At 38.7% G+C, this 16,432-nt stretch overlaps 3 protein-coding genes across 3 annotated transcripts in view; 2 read left to right on the plus strand and 1 right to left on the minus strand.

The window, feature by feature from the left end:
* Positions 1-2,024, plus strand: part of LOC108886140 (ras-related protein Rab-26) — a 50,693-nt gene extending 48,669 nt beyond the window's left edge. Inside the window, exon 9 of the mRNA XM_018680819.2 lies at positions 313-2,024. Within this exon, the coding sequence (XP_018536335.1) occupies positions 313-412 (100 nt within the window). The 3' untranslated portion in view covers positions 413-2,024. The remainder of the gene's footprint in view (positions 1-312) is intronic.
* The window catches only part of pam16 (presequence translocase associated motor 16), a 359,227-nt gene that overhangs the window by 140,459 nt on the left and 202,336 nt on the right, over positions 1-16,432 (plus strand). The window lies entirely within an intron of this gene.
* Positions 2,016-16,425, minus strand: LOC108886139 (arf-GAP with dual PH domain-containing protein 1). Its single transcript, XM_018680818.2, has 11 exons — positions 15,700-16,425; positions 12,752-12,882; positions 11,856-11,947; positions 10,535-10,617; positions 5,771-5,883; positions 5,226-5,372; positions 4,684-4,767; positions 4,125-4,187; positions 3,951-4,022; positions 3,365-3,593; positions 2,016-3,282 (listed from the first exon to the last, which is right to left on the minus strand). The coding sequence occupies exons 1-11, from the start codon at positions 15,788-15,790 to the stop codon at positions 3,254-3,256; spliced, it is 1,134 nt and encodes a 377-aa protein (XP_018536334.1). The 5' UTR covers positions 15,791-16,425; the 3' UTR covers positions 2,016-3,253.

Genomic DNA, 16,432 nt, shown 5'->3' on the forward strand with positions numbered 1-16,432 from the left:
AGAAAAATTACATTAATGTTGTGAGGTGTGTTAGTCGGTGCTATCAGTGCCAGTGGATGGATGTATGTTTGAGTAATGAGTGGAGCATGTTTTAAAGTGTAATGTTTCATTACAAAATTATAAATGTAGTACTTCTGACACCAATAATCAGTTATTGCTGTGTTTTTCTCTTCTTTATCTCAAAAACTACACAAAACTTCATTCTACCTTTTCAGCTTGTCATTAGTTTTTGGTGTAACTTATGGCATAAACTGATCATTTGGTGGGTAACCGTTTTGTTTAACTTCCTCTCATCCTCTTCCTTTGTCTCAGGGAGCTGAAGCACAGGTCTGTGAAGGATCCCAGTGAGAAGTTTAAGCTGCAGGAGTACGTAAACAAAGAGATGAAGGGTACTGGGTGCTGCAGGTCTTAAAGCCTGCTCCAGTCACTCTCTGGATCAGTCTGTGAGTGTGTGCGTGTGCGTGTGTATATAGATATACGTATCACTCATCTTCATACACTATGTATATCTGGCCTGGACAGAAATGAGGAGTCAGCTCCAGCGAGGTATAAATCTTTTTGTCCCTCTGTTTCGCCACTCTTAAACCTCTTTGTCCCAGTACTCCCAACCTCAATCTGTTGCCCTGCACTCCTCTCACTGCCCTCCTCCATCCTGTGTGTCCTGCTTTTCTTCAACCACCTCCTTCTGCAGCTGTGAATGTAGCCCCAGGTTATGGTTTGCAAAACACAGAAGCTGCACACCTCAGTTATTAACCTATTAATGGACATTTTCCTCCATTGTTTCCCCATTTATCTGCATGATTATCTTTTGACCGTGGGCATAGAATCTGACACCTAGCAAATACCTTTGCATTACCTTGTGTGGTGATTTTTATTGTGGAGGGAAATAATCTTTTTTGCAGAGACAAGGCATGTCTTTTAAAGCCCTTTATTTCTTAAATCCATTTCAAATGTCAGTGAAATTAGTTTGAATGTTCATATACTAGATGTATATAGTGATGTGTCTTCTGTCTATGATTCAGTGTTCACGTCAGTAATTCAGGCTCCCTGGAGCCAGTTTAGCTCACCAGCATAAACTCAATCTAAGCATTTCCATGATTCAACTGTGGATATATATATTACTTCAACATAACATAAAAGTAAATGAATGTTGCTCTTTTGTATACAAAGAAATTGAGTACAGAATAACATCATCAGCCACATTAAACCATTGTTTTAGTAGATTTGAATTCATTCTTAATGCAAAAATAATTTTGAAAAATAGTTTAAACAAATCTAGAGAAACATGTTAGTGCATGGTTTATAGAACCTAAAAAGTTTTCAGACAGATTTTTTTCAATTAAAGAGGATCAGTTTTGAGTCTTGAGAGCTCTAATGCAACCTCTCTTCTTGATAATATAGTCTTTTGTTTTGAAGTTATTTTAAACAGATGCTCAAACATACTGTATCTAATCTATAGACCTTAGGGTTTTGAAGGTGTCTTTACACTTTTCTTCTGCATGTATAAAAAGTTTCAATAGGAAGCACTTTAGATGGTAAATGAGCATGGGTGGGGTTTCAGAAATTAAGACCTACAGTATGTTGACAATGGTACCTAAAGTATTGTATATGAATCACGGTTGTATATTTGTTTTTGTTTTACTATTTTATTTGTAACTGCAGACTGCTTTAATTCCTGCTTTTGTTTTGCCATTCATGAATATATAAATGGGGTATATAGTGCCATGGTCTTGTAAAGACATTTTTGACCAGTATGTTTCTTATAATCTGTTGACAGTATTCAACCTATTCTTCATAAAAGAAGTGTAGGGCACTTTTTATATGACAGTTGTTTTGGTAGATTTCATCTTAGTCATAGAAACCATAAAATTCTGAATAGATGTGTACAGTATTTACTGTACATTCTCCAATCTTGATGTTCTCAGTAATGTATTGGTTTTCGATTTTACTACTTTTCAATGTGAAACTTCTTTCTTGTAACTGAAAGTTAACCACAATAAAAACAGGAGGTAATGTGGCTTTTACCCTTTTAATAATGACCATATTTCAGATTTGATTACACACAGATTCTCCTCTTACATGACTTCAGTGAGTTTAGAGCATGTCACAAAACAGTGTGTGCAAATAGCTAGCGTCTTTAGTGACACTAAAGCAGGACAGATTTGTGCTCACATTACTTGCTTGACCCCAGCTCTTTCTATCTGAATGAACTGCTCTCTTCTCAGCACTGTTCAAGAACATCTTCACATCTTTCTCCTCAGCACACAAATTATATAACATGTCCACCCTCAGATCCAGTCTCTGGTTTGAGGAGGTTAGCGATGTCCTGGAGTTTTTGTGAGGAGGTCGTAATAAGTTTAAAAACCTTTCATCTGTCTCCCTCTAGTGGATAAATAATAATATGACATGAACGCAAACGCTTAACCCATTGTTTTTATAGTTTTAAAAAATTAGATAAAGGAGTATAATAAACTAGTAATAAACCTCACACTAAGCTGTTTGCATTCAGCTGTTTGAAGATGTACAAAAAGCACAAATGGCTTACTGTACCTGCAGTGCTTGATACCATTAACATTGAAAGCTGCAGATAACAAATTAGACAGTTAAAAAAAATAAATTAATTGAGAAATAAATATCATTGTACTCATACATGGAAATAAATGTGAGGATGTGTGAGAGTATCAGTAGACTATGTATTATTCCTTCCTACCAACATAATACAGTCCTGTGTCAGATCATATTTTTAGTATGCCTTTAACTGGCCAGAATGGCACAGTTTGTAGACTAGGTTGAAATTCAAGGAAAATATTCATTATGATAGAGAGACCACCACAGTGAAATGTCTTCATGTCTGAGCAGCAACAGTTCTGATTCCTACACAAAAGGCATACATATATAACTTCTGCACATTCAGGTCAGGATAACTAACCTGTTTCAAGTATGTAAGTCACATGACATGACAGACGAGTGAGTTAGGCTAACATTCAGGAGCTAACAAGTGATTCTGACTCCCTAAAAAATGGGTCTGGCACATAATGTAAGTGAAGTTGAGCAGGATGACAGGTAGAGTAAATTGTGGGAATGGTAACTGCAGCTGAAGCTGTCTCACCTGTAAGTTCTTTTCTCTGCCACAATTCATTTTACAAGAGCTTCGATTATGAGATGTCACGTACATATCTCAGGTCCTTTTCTTCTTCCAGCTCCACTTCTTGCTCCTTATCCTGCATCAGTAGTTCTTCAGTCACTGAGACAGTCATGGTTTGTGCTTAAAATAGGCCTCCACTGCAGAGAAGAGAAAAATGTAGCTGATTCAGCAATTGAGAAGAAAAAGCTAAATAATAACATAGTCAGGTGTTCACTTTACCTGCATACTCCTGAGGAAGCATCGGTCTGTTAATAACAGTCTGAAATGCAGCTATCCAATCTTTCTGATCCGCTTCAGTCTCGCATGCAAAAAGGAATTTCCTGTCTGGGGTCACTATGGTAATTCCAAACTGCCAGTGGTAGCCCTGAATGCCAGGTGGGAGGCCAGGAAGCACAGTGTAGTTGTTCTCCTTACCACCAACAAACACCTCGCCTCGTGCATAAGCATCCTAAAAGCAGAGAGAGAAACACAGTTAATCTTCCTGATTTAAACTGGAAATCAGTGTTCCTGTGTGAAACAAAAGGTTAATAGGTTCAATAAGAAATACAAACCCAGACATATGTCAGTGAAATGAATATAAGAATGTCATACTGTTTTTAAAAAAAAAAAAAAAAAAAAATTGCTGTTTTGGTATGTGTCAAGCTAAGCCACAGTTAATATGACCAAAGTTGTATGAATTGCTTGTTTTTGAGTTTTTTGGTGAACTTATTCTAAAAAAGAATGATACAAAGGCAAAAAGGGACAGCAGCATCTGCTGGTCAGTTTGTAACTACAGCAGTTTCCTCATGACATGCAGCTCTAATACCAGTGGATCTTTGAAGTACATGAGCCTCCTGTCATCCATCGTAAACCACCTCTTCTTGAAGCCCTCTGTATGCTGAGGGACAGAAACACAAGGTCAATTCACAGAGCTACACATGTCAAATTCATTATGAGCTCTGCATATTTTCTTCACAAATAAAACAGAAAAATGCCTCACCTTTGGACCAGTCTTCTCCATGTAACCCTCCTTTATGTAGTTCCTGGTTAGCTTTGGCAACAACTAAACAAACAAAGAGCAAAAACTTGGTTACTAATAAGCTCTGAGGTAAACAGTGTATCTAAGTATGCATGTATGGGGCCATAGCCAGGAAGAAACAGTAATGAGGTCATAAATCCAAGACTCCAGCTCCCTCTAGAAGATTATGACTACACATCTCAATCTAATTTAATAAATTTGATTCTTTTTATATTCTCTTTGTTAGACTGTTATAGTCTTATTTTCTGTAAGTTTTATTTCCTGACATAACAGGCTGGATGGTATTTTAAAGCCTAAAATTCCAATAAGGGAATAGTGAAACTAATGTATTACTTTATTTTGTTGTACTCAAATTTAAATATGACAAGTCTAGAAACAATGGAATCAGAAGTTCATTTTTATTTGCAGAATGTTAATCTCCCAGTTTGCCAAAACTTGCCAATTCCCAGAAAATATACAGAGATTGTAATGCAGTATACTCGGTGGTGGCTATGGCGTACATGTATGTGTAAGTACTCACATCAGAGATGAGAGCCCCAGGAAAAGCCACCTGCAGGTAGTGAAACCTGGCTGCTCTGATGGCATTGAACCAGTCCACCATTTCCTTCAGGACAGGACATCAGGAAGTACAATGAATGACTCATATTTATAATTAGTCCAAGCACTATACATGACATTCATTATGAGACAAAATGGCTTTGAATGGCATTTGTACTAGAGATACAATCTGAACAGCTCTAAACCCCAAGAGATGTGTACCCTCTGGAAGCAGTGGCATATTCTCTCACAATTTTAATGTCCCATTACATCATAAGCCATGGGACTGAATGTTGCTGAGCCATTACCAGTCGCAAGTGATCACTTATCATCCACTTTTGTCAAACGACTAACATGTTTTAGTTTTGTATGGGTGTTATTAAACCCTTGTACAAATAAACATCAATTTAGCACTGACATGTAATGACAAAGCATTTCCACCAGAGGGGCTCACATGCCTTTCCCTTGCCTCTCCTGCTCTATATTTCCAGTTCAAACCATCAACAGAGAGGCACTGCACCTCACCTTTCCATCCTCATGGTAAACAAAGATATTCCTGGTGCTGTTGTCCTTCAGATAGGTTATCTGCAGGCCATGGGGAGTGCCGATTTTAGTTGGCTGGAATGTGGCATTCACAGAATTGATCTTCATTATCGCCTTGGGCTCTCTGGCCTGCAGAAAAGAAAGACATTTTTAGAAACATGACAGTCAATGGTGAAGTCTTATGTCCTCAAAACGTTCTTTATGTGGATGGAATAGAAAAGGTTAATCATACGGTAGATGAATAAGAGGCTGAAAATACACTGATTATGTTCTATGCCAATATTAAAACGATTGTCCTTCCTTATCTTTATAGTGTTTAAACTGGGTGATAACCACATTTGGCAAAGCATGCAGATCTTGTACTTATGCAGATAATTTTACGCAACAATTTTAAATGGGAGTTGAAAGGTCTCCGGAAGAAAAATCAAACATCTCTAGGTAAAAGCAACTCATTTAACAAGGACAGTTTAACACAGATTAACAGCTCAAATACAGTTGAGAAACCAAAAGAGAGAGAAAGCACTTACATCATGCTTGTTGAAGTACTTCAGAACACCCTCCCGTTCTGACAGAATAAATTTCCGGCTGAGGTACTGTCCGTTGTCTCTGCCACGTTTCCATAGAAACCCCTCCCTGTAGCCTGCCAGAGGGGAGCCAAGGGTCCCATTACATTGACACGGAGCAAGAATACAGAGAGAAGACCCAGACTTTTAGCAAATTTATATTATATTATATATAAATCTATGACAAACATTAATACAAAAGAAAAATTCACAAATAAAGTTGTGTGTCTGTCCCTGATGAATGCAAGTCTAATGTTCATTCTCCTTTTAACTTTGGTTTTTTGTCCCTGCCAAATCCTCAAAGAAATATCTGACTATCTCTGTCTTCTGTTTGGTGCTGGGCTGGTAGCATACAGTGGGTTTATCAGAGCTTTTTCACTGAAAATAGCTGCCTGCTTTTAATGGAAGAGAGCTTGATGAGAGCAGAGTTTGCTGACCAGAAAACTAAAACCCTGTTTAAGAGCAGCAAGGAACTATACACTACACATAGCTTTTAGGTCCAGTTTTATGTAAAAGTACTGATTTAATAGTCACAAGTGACATTATCATGGCAGGAAGCAAGTGGGCAACTTATATATATATATATATATATATACTGTGAGTACACTAAAACAGTAATTTTACATCATGTAATGGCAGTTACCAAGAGTCTGAGACATCTTTTAACTGTGCAACCAGAAACAACACTGGTGTGCACATACACTTGTGTGTGTACAAGTGTATGTGCACACTTTGAGCTTATGTGGTCACCAGTCTTAGCAGCTCAGCAGTAGTGGGAGGTAGCACCTCTGCTTTTACTACACATAAATAATTCACCTTCAACTGATGGCTTCCTCTACAAGCGTGAACATCACTGATATAAACTCTCCCTCTCTAACACACACACACACACACACACACACACACACACACACACACACGTATGAGGCTTTTTTTATATTAAAAAAAAAACAGCAAATAACTTTATTTTCATAACTTGTGTAACAGTCTAATTAGTGCCGGTAAATGAGTCTGGTCATTTTTAATTTCTCCTAAATAATCTCACACACACAGACACATCTTGTTGGCCCTGTTCCTGGGCTTTGTTCCCAACACTGACCTCTCTGCTTATATTTAGTGTGAGCCAACAGAAACAATACTGCAGGAAGAAGTGCAACATCATTGCCCTATACACACTTTCTTACCCATACATACCATCTATATAGCAATATTAAGCAGAGACCTTTTTTTTTTTTTTTTTTTTTTACTACAATGACCTGAATCAGTCTTCAATTTGAGTTCCAAATGTTGGGTTGATTCACCAACATTTTGTTTTAGGCATAGTTCCCCATCTGTCATCATTCCAGCAGCACTGTGACAATGCAATATCCACAAATTGAAACTGTTGCAAGGAACTTTCTTTGGTATTAAGATACTTTTACAATTTTAATATCAGTGGTATGCTCAATAGGGTCACATATCTAAAATAATAAACCTTGGCAATGTAAACCCACAGCTTCAAATATATACTAGTTAACAGTTTTTGTTTGCTCACATGGGAATCTGCAAATAGACTACATTAGAAACATCTGAAACCACTTCCCCTGCACATAACTGTACAAGAAAAGCGTTGATAGAAAGTCTGTCAAATGCAAGTATAGTAAAAGCTTAAGTGCAATGCAACAAAAAGCAGACAACAGAAACAATTTGAGAAAGAAAATATGCCAGAAAATTACATCTCAGTCGGTGCTTTCATCAGGGAAATGGACCTGAAATTAGATCCTTAAATGTTTGCCTGCTTGTCTACCTGAACCTTTGTCCCTTCCTTTTTCTTCAGTTTCTTGCTTCTTTGTACAGTGTGGCCCACAGACAGCTGTAAACTTCTGGTTGAGTAATGGATTCATCAGTTATTCATAAGCCAGAATGTTTTGTTCCAATATGGGGAGGGGGGGGGTCGATTGTCCACAACAACATAACAGCAGAGAAGATGACAAGTCATTCACTGTAACAACAGAGTGTCAAATATTTGACAACAAGCAACTTTTGGACCACAGCATCCACCTTTCTCCAGGTCCTCTATGGACCACTGCTAGCTCGTTTTTCTCTGGCCTAAAGCCTGTGAGCGATGTTATATAGAATATTTGCACACAAAAGAGGTCATTCTTCCTCCATAGCAGAGAGACACAGCCACATGCTCCTAAACCTCTGCACAGCACAACACAAGAGGCCATTGACAGAGAGGGAGAGAGACACAGAGAGGAAGAGTTTGACAGTCATGAGACTCTGATAATAGTGCTTTATCTTCTCTACCTTACAATGAGATTTTACTTGTTTTTCTTTTTGCATGCACCTATCATTTATTGCGTGTTTTAGTCCAAAGGGTCAATGAGCATTTTGCCTCTTGATACATTCAGTGTTAATCTCAGAGAAATGCAAGAGCTTTAAGTTGATCAGAAAAAATGTAAGTATTTTGATTCCACCTTTCCCAACTTATCTGTTGTTTTAACCCTCTAAAATGCTGCTGCTCATTACTTTATTACATAGCCCCAGTTTGTCTGAAATTCAGGTTGTATTTTAGCTCATTATTGCAGAGTAAAGGTACTTCTTATTGTGCCTGTTTTAATAGCAAATACAAGAGTGTGATGTGAAAACTTAATAAAAGGGAACTGTGTTGATTTTTAGATATCACAATCTGTTTCTCGTGTGGAATGCTGCATACTACATGAACCTGACACTGTTGCTCTATCAATGACATCACTTTAATACAAATTTAGCAAGACAGTCCCAGCCACTGCTAATACAAAGGGAGTGTGAAGTAACAGTCATGTCTTTATGCGTTATACAAAAACATGGTCACAAACCATACTCTGTCAGGTTAAACTGACTTCATTTTGCACAACTTCCTGTTTCCAGCACAGACATTACCAGGGGAAACAGTCACTAAAATCCGATAGAGAGCATGGTTGCTGTTGATCATGTTTTATCAGCAGAACATATGGAACATATAGACATGACTGACCATACTGACAGCTTCCCATTTTCCCTAAGGTCTAGTAAGTTGCAGCAGAACAATGAATTTCTCAAAAGTAGTGGATCTATCCTTTAATTTATGGATCATTCTTCATTAGGCTGCCCCAGTAAACCAGACCAGTGAGCAAGCATGCACAATACAAGTCTTATTTTACTGAAACAACTGAATAGAATTAATATTATTAATTACACCCCTGTTTAACAAGTCAAACTGTTTGCTGGAACTGAAGTATATAAACATTTAATAACTGGTTTATAAACACACATATTTATTATTGTATTATTGTATTGGACATAAGTAGAGGCTGGTGTTTAAACAGATGACAAAACACAGTAGTAGTAGTGGTGGTGGTAATAATAACACAAAATGACTTTGTGTTACTGTTGGCAAATACTGTACATCAGTAGAGGTTTTTTCAGCTGAGTAATATTTCAGCTGCTGAGTAATATTTCAACTGCTTTAACTCACTTCATATTAAGACATCAAAATGAGATCATCTTTGTATCTATACATGATAAATAAGATTCTACAATCTTAAGATGTCATAAAAGCCCTATCTTAGCATCTGTATACTCATTTCAACTCCGTTTGGCATCCATTATTGATTAGCTGAGTCTGATTAGTGGTCATGTTGGTGCCACTCTCTTTTAATGAGGCAGCATTGGGCAATTAGCCAAGAGACATTTGTCATTTGTGACACACATTCACAGGCTCATGATTCAGCACAAAGAGAGATAAGGGTTATGTAATGTACACTAAATAAGGAAGCGAGCTTGGCCAATGATTTCACACAGTCAACCATATAAAGAGGGTAAGACATACTGTAGTTATGCAGAAACAGAGGTAGGTGTACATTAGACTAAAGTTGGAAGGAAAGAAAATGAGGACACACGAAGAGCAGAAGGACAACAGCAAAGGGCAGTTTTCCTACCTTGATAACCAGCCCTCATCATCTCCGCCACTGTCTAAGCCATGCTGACGCACCGTCTGTCAGCTCAAGTAGCTAACGAGAATCGCACAATCTGATTGGCTGGGTAATCGGGCTGGGCAATGGTAGTGCTAATGGCAATGGTCATCGTGCCTACTCAGCCGTGAGTTACAGATAGGATCATGCCATTACCAGGCCAAACAGCACCTCCCACAACACACACCAAGCCCCCACAGATATCAATATGCTTGTTTTTCACAAACTCAGACTAGTTGATGAAACAAGGGGAGGAACATGCCGTCCCAGAATATTGTCATATCCTTCATAAACGATGATTAATAAAGAGTTCATCCTGTGGTACTAAAATAAATATCTAAAGGAAGTTGATTACATTTGAATGAACAAGACACATAGTATCTGAGTATATTTTATTGGCTAAGAAGATTAATATCACTGTTCTCTTATTTAATAAAGGTGGAGCTCGAGTTGGGGAGTGGTTAGCCTAGCTTAGCATAAAGACTGGACGCAGGGGAAAACAGCCCTCAGCTGCTCAGCAAAGTGGGGCGTGAGATGAGGTCTCCTTTCCCTTCCTCTTTCAGTCTTTATCTTGGGTGTGATCAGCCAAGAATGTTAGTAATGATAAATGGATGATGCTGTTTTCCTGCTGAGTATTCATTCAATACTGAACAGGGGGTGCTGTGTGAGACAGACAATTACTTGTTTTTCCAAGTAAGCAAGAAGTATAATGTGTTTGTGCGCTTAACTGTATAGAGACACATTTAATTCTTACCTGCCGAGTAGGGCTCTTGCATCTCCACACACAAAAACTCCTTTCTCTCATACTTGGCTCGGATCCATTGGTCCCTCAGGAGCCTGTAGAACAGTTGGTGTTATACACTCAGATTTGCCTGGTTTTGATGTTTACTTCATGCTTGAGCTGATTTGTTGAAAATGTCTCATTAACTTACACGGATGTCAAGCCTCTGTGCTACACTTTGTGCAAACTCTGAACATAAGCAATCAAATATTACTTGGCTCATCCTCTCATAATTATCACTTATGTCTCCCATATCCTCCATCTTTCATCATACCGATTAGACAGCGTGTGCTCCCCTATTAGATGTCATACATTTTTCCTTGCTATATTGATTTATCTGGACTCTCTTGGTTCCCTTATTATCCTTAACATTCACAAAGTATCATTCCTGTGAGTGCATCTTCAGCATGATTCTCACCAGGGCAACGTATGTGAGCATGGCTAATCAGCTATATTGCTTTCAGCAATAGTCTTTAATGTCATAGCTTTGTAGAGTTCTTTGAAGTGCAGTTCCATTTTAAGATCAATTTAATTTATTTTTATTTTATCTTATTTATAATCACAAGACAGTTGAGGAGAAACCCCTCTACTGAACTGCCACTTCCAACAGGAACTTGACAGTCCTATCACTGAAGACTTTCTACATGCCAGCCTGGCAACCAAACCACTTGTTACCCTGTTGTTGAAGGCATCAACTTCTATAGTTATAAAGATGTTATCAGTAATATTTTCCTTTCTCTGCTCAAAATTATCACAATACATCAACTGAGATTCACATTGTTGTTGAACAATGACATCAGGATTTATTACTGTATAAGTTAATGAATGGGTGATTAAGTCACGTGTCACCAATACCTTTAACCTTTAATCATTTCAGACACTGACAGGTGACAAATTTAAGGAAAACCCCCATTAAGTGTCTTTATAAGCTAGTGGGCTAGTAAGATAGTGGGCCATCATGTGTGGCTAGTGCAGCTTCAATGCGCTTTGGCATTGATTCTACAAGTCTCAGGAACTCTACTGGAGGGATGAATACCATCTTTCCAAAAGATATTCCCTCAATGGTGTTTGGTGTTGGTGGAGAGTGCTGTCCAACAAGTTTAAAATCAAACTCAAACTATTCAATGACTCCTCGTTCCCTAAAGATGGGGGCAGTGTCATCCTGTTTCTCCAGTAATTTTTAAGAATTTTCATTTAATTTGTTACCTGTCTGGATGTACCTGTCCATAGAGACCACCTGTGTAGAAATGGCTAAAATCACATGTTAAGGAGGGTGGAGGACAATATCACTTACGTGCAGTCTTTGTGTGTGGGCTGGTAGTAGAAGGCAGGAACTATCTGTTCATATTTGGCCTTGGCAGCATTGTTACCCACAGAGTCCATAAACTGCAGAGGCCAGAAAGAAACATCTGATTTTTGTAAGTGATATCTGTGTGCACTCAGTTGCTTAATGGCTGTGAGTGCACTAGTGTGTATTTGGTTGATGAGGGCAGGTTGCAAACTCATACACACACAAACACACACACTTAAATATAATGAGGTGCTTGCAGCTCACTGTTTGTGCAGGCTGACTTGCCCAGAGGGAGACAATGCTGCTGCCATGGAAGCAGCTTCTTTAGGTTTCTGTATTTAATGCAGAAGATACTATTGAGCATGCATCTGCAGATAGCTGGGAAACCATACATCACACATGCATAGATACATACACACACACACAAATTGAAGAAGAAGAAAAATAAAAAGAGAGAGACATACAAGCAAGCAGACAGCAGCATGATACAGTCTGACTGATATAGGTACTGATATGGAGAATACATTTTGCACTGTGACATATACCCATGGCTTTTAAAATCTGAAAGTCCCAGGATTCAGCACACACACACACTAACAGTCGCACAGACATATGCAAAGATACTGGTTGTATCTGCCAGCTGCTAGCTCAAGCCTTTCAGGCCATGGTGAATTGAGACTGATGACTTGTCTTATTCTTCCAAGCAGGGATGCAGAGGCAGAGAAGGACGCTCACAGTGGAGCAGGGTGGGATGGGTGAGGGTGAGGCCAGAGGCTGCAGACGTTGCTTCATGCCAAGTTTTAGATTATAATCAATGTCTGATCTTCTCTTACAAAAGACAGTGCTTTCTACTTGGCTAAGCATGTGTATGAATGAAGTCCTTTGACTGTAATTCTCACCTCCACCTCAGATGAGCTCCAGGGATCCAGAAGGACAGACTTCACCTTGCTGATCTGAGCAATGTTTCTATGGAGGCCTGAGCAGCTGTGACACATGAACACACCCAGGGTATAGGATGCCCACTCCGGGTCTGCAAAACAGACACTTATTTCTAGATGCACACAAACACTACTTTGAAGCCTACAAAACTGAACACACTGAAACCTTTCTCAACTTCCTTTTAACAGACACTGATGGCTCAGCTGTATTTGAAACAGGCTGACCAAAGCGTAGAGCAGGCAACCAATACAATATTGCAAGCAGACAACTATCACACTGGGGAAATGATTTTCACAGGTCACATGTATGTTAACATACATAGTACATACAGGAAAGTGAGCACAGTGTTTTCATGACAAGATAAAAAAACAGTCCACATCCTAAGAGTGATCGTAATACCCTAGCTTAGTTCTACAGATAATCAATATTAAGGGGAAAATGATATAAATCAGGATGTGAACTAGATTTTTTTGTTCGTGTGAGCACAACCTGGGTGCTCCCCGTGTGTCTCAGTATGGTGACTGTAGGGAGAGGGTAGACCTGACACCATTGATGGCTCACCTTGAATCTCCCCCAGCAGGGTAGTGTTTCATGCAATTTCTGCAACACTACATAATGTCTCCTTTAATACAATATTTACACATCAGCCCACATTTATTGTGCTTCCTTACTGCAATACCTGCTCAGACATGGTGAACAAAAATTATTTTTTGGCTGAATAGTTGATTGATAAGTTTGATCTACAGAGGCTACAGCTGATTGCTGTACTTTAATTTTTTTTACCCTTCTGTGCCTTTTTTATATTTCTATTTTCGTCACTCTTGTCTCTTGCTGCTGTAACATGTAAATTTCCCACAAGTGAGATAAATAAAGTCTATCTAATCTAATATTTTATCAGAGGCAGACATTAATATACCTCTAATACCTCTATCAAAAGTACATATACATATACACATATTGTATTTAAATCTCTTCTATAGTGCATAGTCTGTCTTTGTGGAGCACCCACAATTTCATTGTACTTAACTGTACAATGACAATAAAGCCTATTCTATATCACATTCTAGGCTTTGAATTAACATTTTTGTGAATATTGTGAATTCACAGGTGTATCTATATCATGTGTCTGTGCAGTTACCAGTAAGTGTAAAGTGTCATTCACACATACATTACATTCACACTTTATATTCACACCCCCCACATCACCCACCCCACAATACAAGTGACTACTATCTCCAACAGCTCTGTGCCTCAGGAAAACACATGCTTAAGACCTCTTACATAAAATAGGCTGACAAACTGTAAAAGAAAAACAAAACTTCATAACATGTCACCCGGTTATGTTCCAGCGCTCATGACATTTTGCTGTGGACTTGAGAAGCTCAGTAAAAAGGTCAGAGCACTAAAAGGATGAAACATTACTTTGAAGGGAGACACATGTGGGAAGAGCGAAGCTTAGCAAGCAGTTTCACAGAATTACACAATTAATGCACAGCTAGTTTCTTTTTTTAAAGCCAAGGACTAATCAATAATAGATATTTTTTGTTTGTTTCATTTAAATTCAGGTCTGTGAAGAACACAGGACAGCAAAGGTGTGACATATACAGCTCCTCCTACACTTCAAAATCTCATTTTCAGAATCATTACTCTGATGCAAGCTGCTGTGGTAGTTATTCTGTAAGTGAGCCAGACAACTAGGGCAGTGTGAAGCAGATTGTATCAGTGAGCTGGAGTTCCTTCAAACACTGCTAATGACAACTAAGGGAGAAATGGTCTCAGCTCACACACAATGTAAAAATAGAGGGAAGAAAAAAAAAAAAGAAGTACTTCCTTGTGTGTAATCACAAAGCTGCACACAAGTAACACTGTACATCTGTACAGCTGAGACAAGAAGATGATGTGTCGTTAGCCACTCCCATTTTCTCTGTATATTATGAAGCCTGTATTATGTAGGATCCATATAAAGTCAGAATTAGCACATAGACAGTGAATACACATTTGGCAGTGACAGGATTTGTCATCAAGATATGAATATCTTGATGCTAAAAAGACTTGAATGAATGGACCTGAAGAGAGCTGAAATTAATTGTAATGGCATTTAGTAGGGATGATGCTCTCATGTATTTATGGGGTAATCGAATTTCACTCAGAGCTCCAATTTTTCAGCATTTTCAACACTTATACTATGCAAAGGAAGGCTAAATTCATTCAACGCATTATTCTAGATCTTTCTAACCTCCTCTCAAGAATAGTTGAGCCTTATTTCACAAAACCACACCTGTTTGCATATACCGTGATATGAACTGTGGATATGGTAAGTGCAAACCTACTAGGTGTGACCCTGAGGGCGCCTAGCCACATAGTCTGTGCTTGCTGAAAGAAATCAGCCACCAGATGAATACACATTTGACTCCTCAACTTAAAAGACATTCATGGAAATCCCCCACCCATTAGATTATGAATCATACAACATACATTTTGTGAAGCACCTTTTTAAGACTAACACTAAGTTTGACTTAAGCTTCCAAACTTGGTTTACAAATGTTACTATAATTAAATTTAAAAAAAACTAGAAATACAACACATTAATTCGTTGCTGTTAGAATCCTGACTAAATCAATTGTTCTCCAGTGTGAAAATGATTTTCACTATGTCAACTGTTACGTATTTCATAACCAAGCCTTGACCACATTGTGACTGTCTGAGAAGAGAAACTAAACGACCTTGTACTCTTGCGAAAAAGAACTGAAGGCACGCTGTGAAACTGTAGTATACAGGAAATTAATTACAGCTTATAATACCCCATAACAAATATATGTGACACATAATGTTTTAACAAACAGATTTAAGTAGGAAGAGGTCACTAAAATGTGTCCAGCATCTGTCAGTGACATCCCCTCCTGCCTACCTGCGGCTCCGCAGTCGGCACAGTTTCCATTCCCAGGTTTCTCCAAAAGCTGTTTCATACGCCGTCTGTTCTTTTCTAGATCCGAAGCCATAATGCAAATGATCCTTTTAGGATGCCTGCTCAGCGGCTGAAAACCTCAAACTCTCATGCATCGAAAGTAAAAACAAAAAAATTGCCACCGGACGCAAAGGACTGAATTTGTAAGCGTGTGCCGTAACGCGTCCAAACAACTAATGAGAGAGCTGCAATTTTAGGTGGAGGGCGGCCGAACAGCAGGGCATGGTCATTAGAATAATGTTGATGCCACAACCATATATGAATGCGACTCTTCTCTGTCTTTCTCAGCAGTGAGACCCCCAGCGGTCATTATGGCGGTATGGAAACGAGTTCACAACACTCCCGAATAGTGAAGACACCCAAATCTATCATTTCTTTCACTAATTCGGTGTCTGGGCTAATTAGCATTTAACCTGGCCTGATTTTCTCTTCACAGCAACCCCCGATTAGAGTAAAGTATACTTGATACAAATATCGCGCTCAGGGTTTATGCTCAATCTTCTCTTGACACACTCTGGGACCGAGCCGGTACTTCGGAAGGCAGAAGTCCAAAGCCCTAAAAAGTCCTAACAAATTTGACAAGCCACCGACCAGAATTCCAAAAATATCAGCTCTCTTGTGGTCTTGTGCCAGGTAGGTAACCGTGGTAGATACTGTTACTAAATTCCCTTCAATT

The sequence above is a fragment of the Lates calcarifer genome, linkage group LG11, assembly GCF_001640805.2.
Source record: "Lates calcarifer isolate ASB-BC8 linkage group LG11, TLL_Latcal_v3, whole genome shotgun sequence".
NCBI classification, from domain to species: Eukaryota; Metazoa; Chordata; class Actinopteri; family Centropomidae; genus Lates; species Lates calcarifer.

What these genes read in the sequence shown, in the direction of transcription:
- LOC108886139 (XM_018680818.2), bottom strand. Translation starts at nt 15,790, where the DNA reads ATGGCTTCGGATCTAGAAAAGAACAGACGGCGTATGAAACAGCTTTTG. An exon ending in CCCACACACAAAGACTGCAC is followed by an intron (nt 10,618 to 11,855) that starts GTAAGTGATATT and finishes ACTGTTCTACAG; the next exon opens with GCTCCTGAGGGACCAATGGA. An exon ending in AGTACTTCAACAAGCATGAT is followed by an intron (nt 5,373 to 5,770) that starts GTAAGTGCTTTC and finishes TCTTTTCTGCAG; the next exon opens with GCCAGAGAGCCCAAGGCGAT.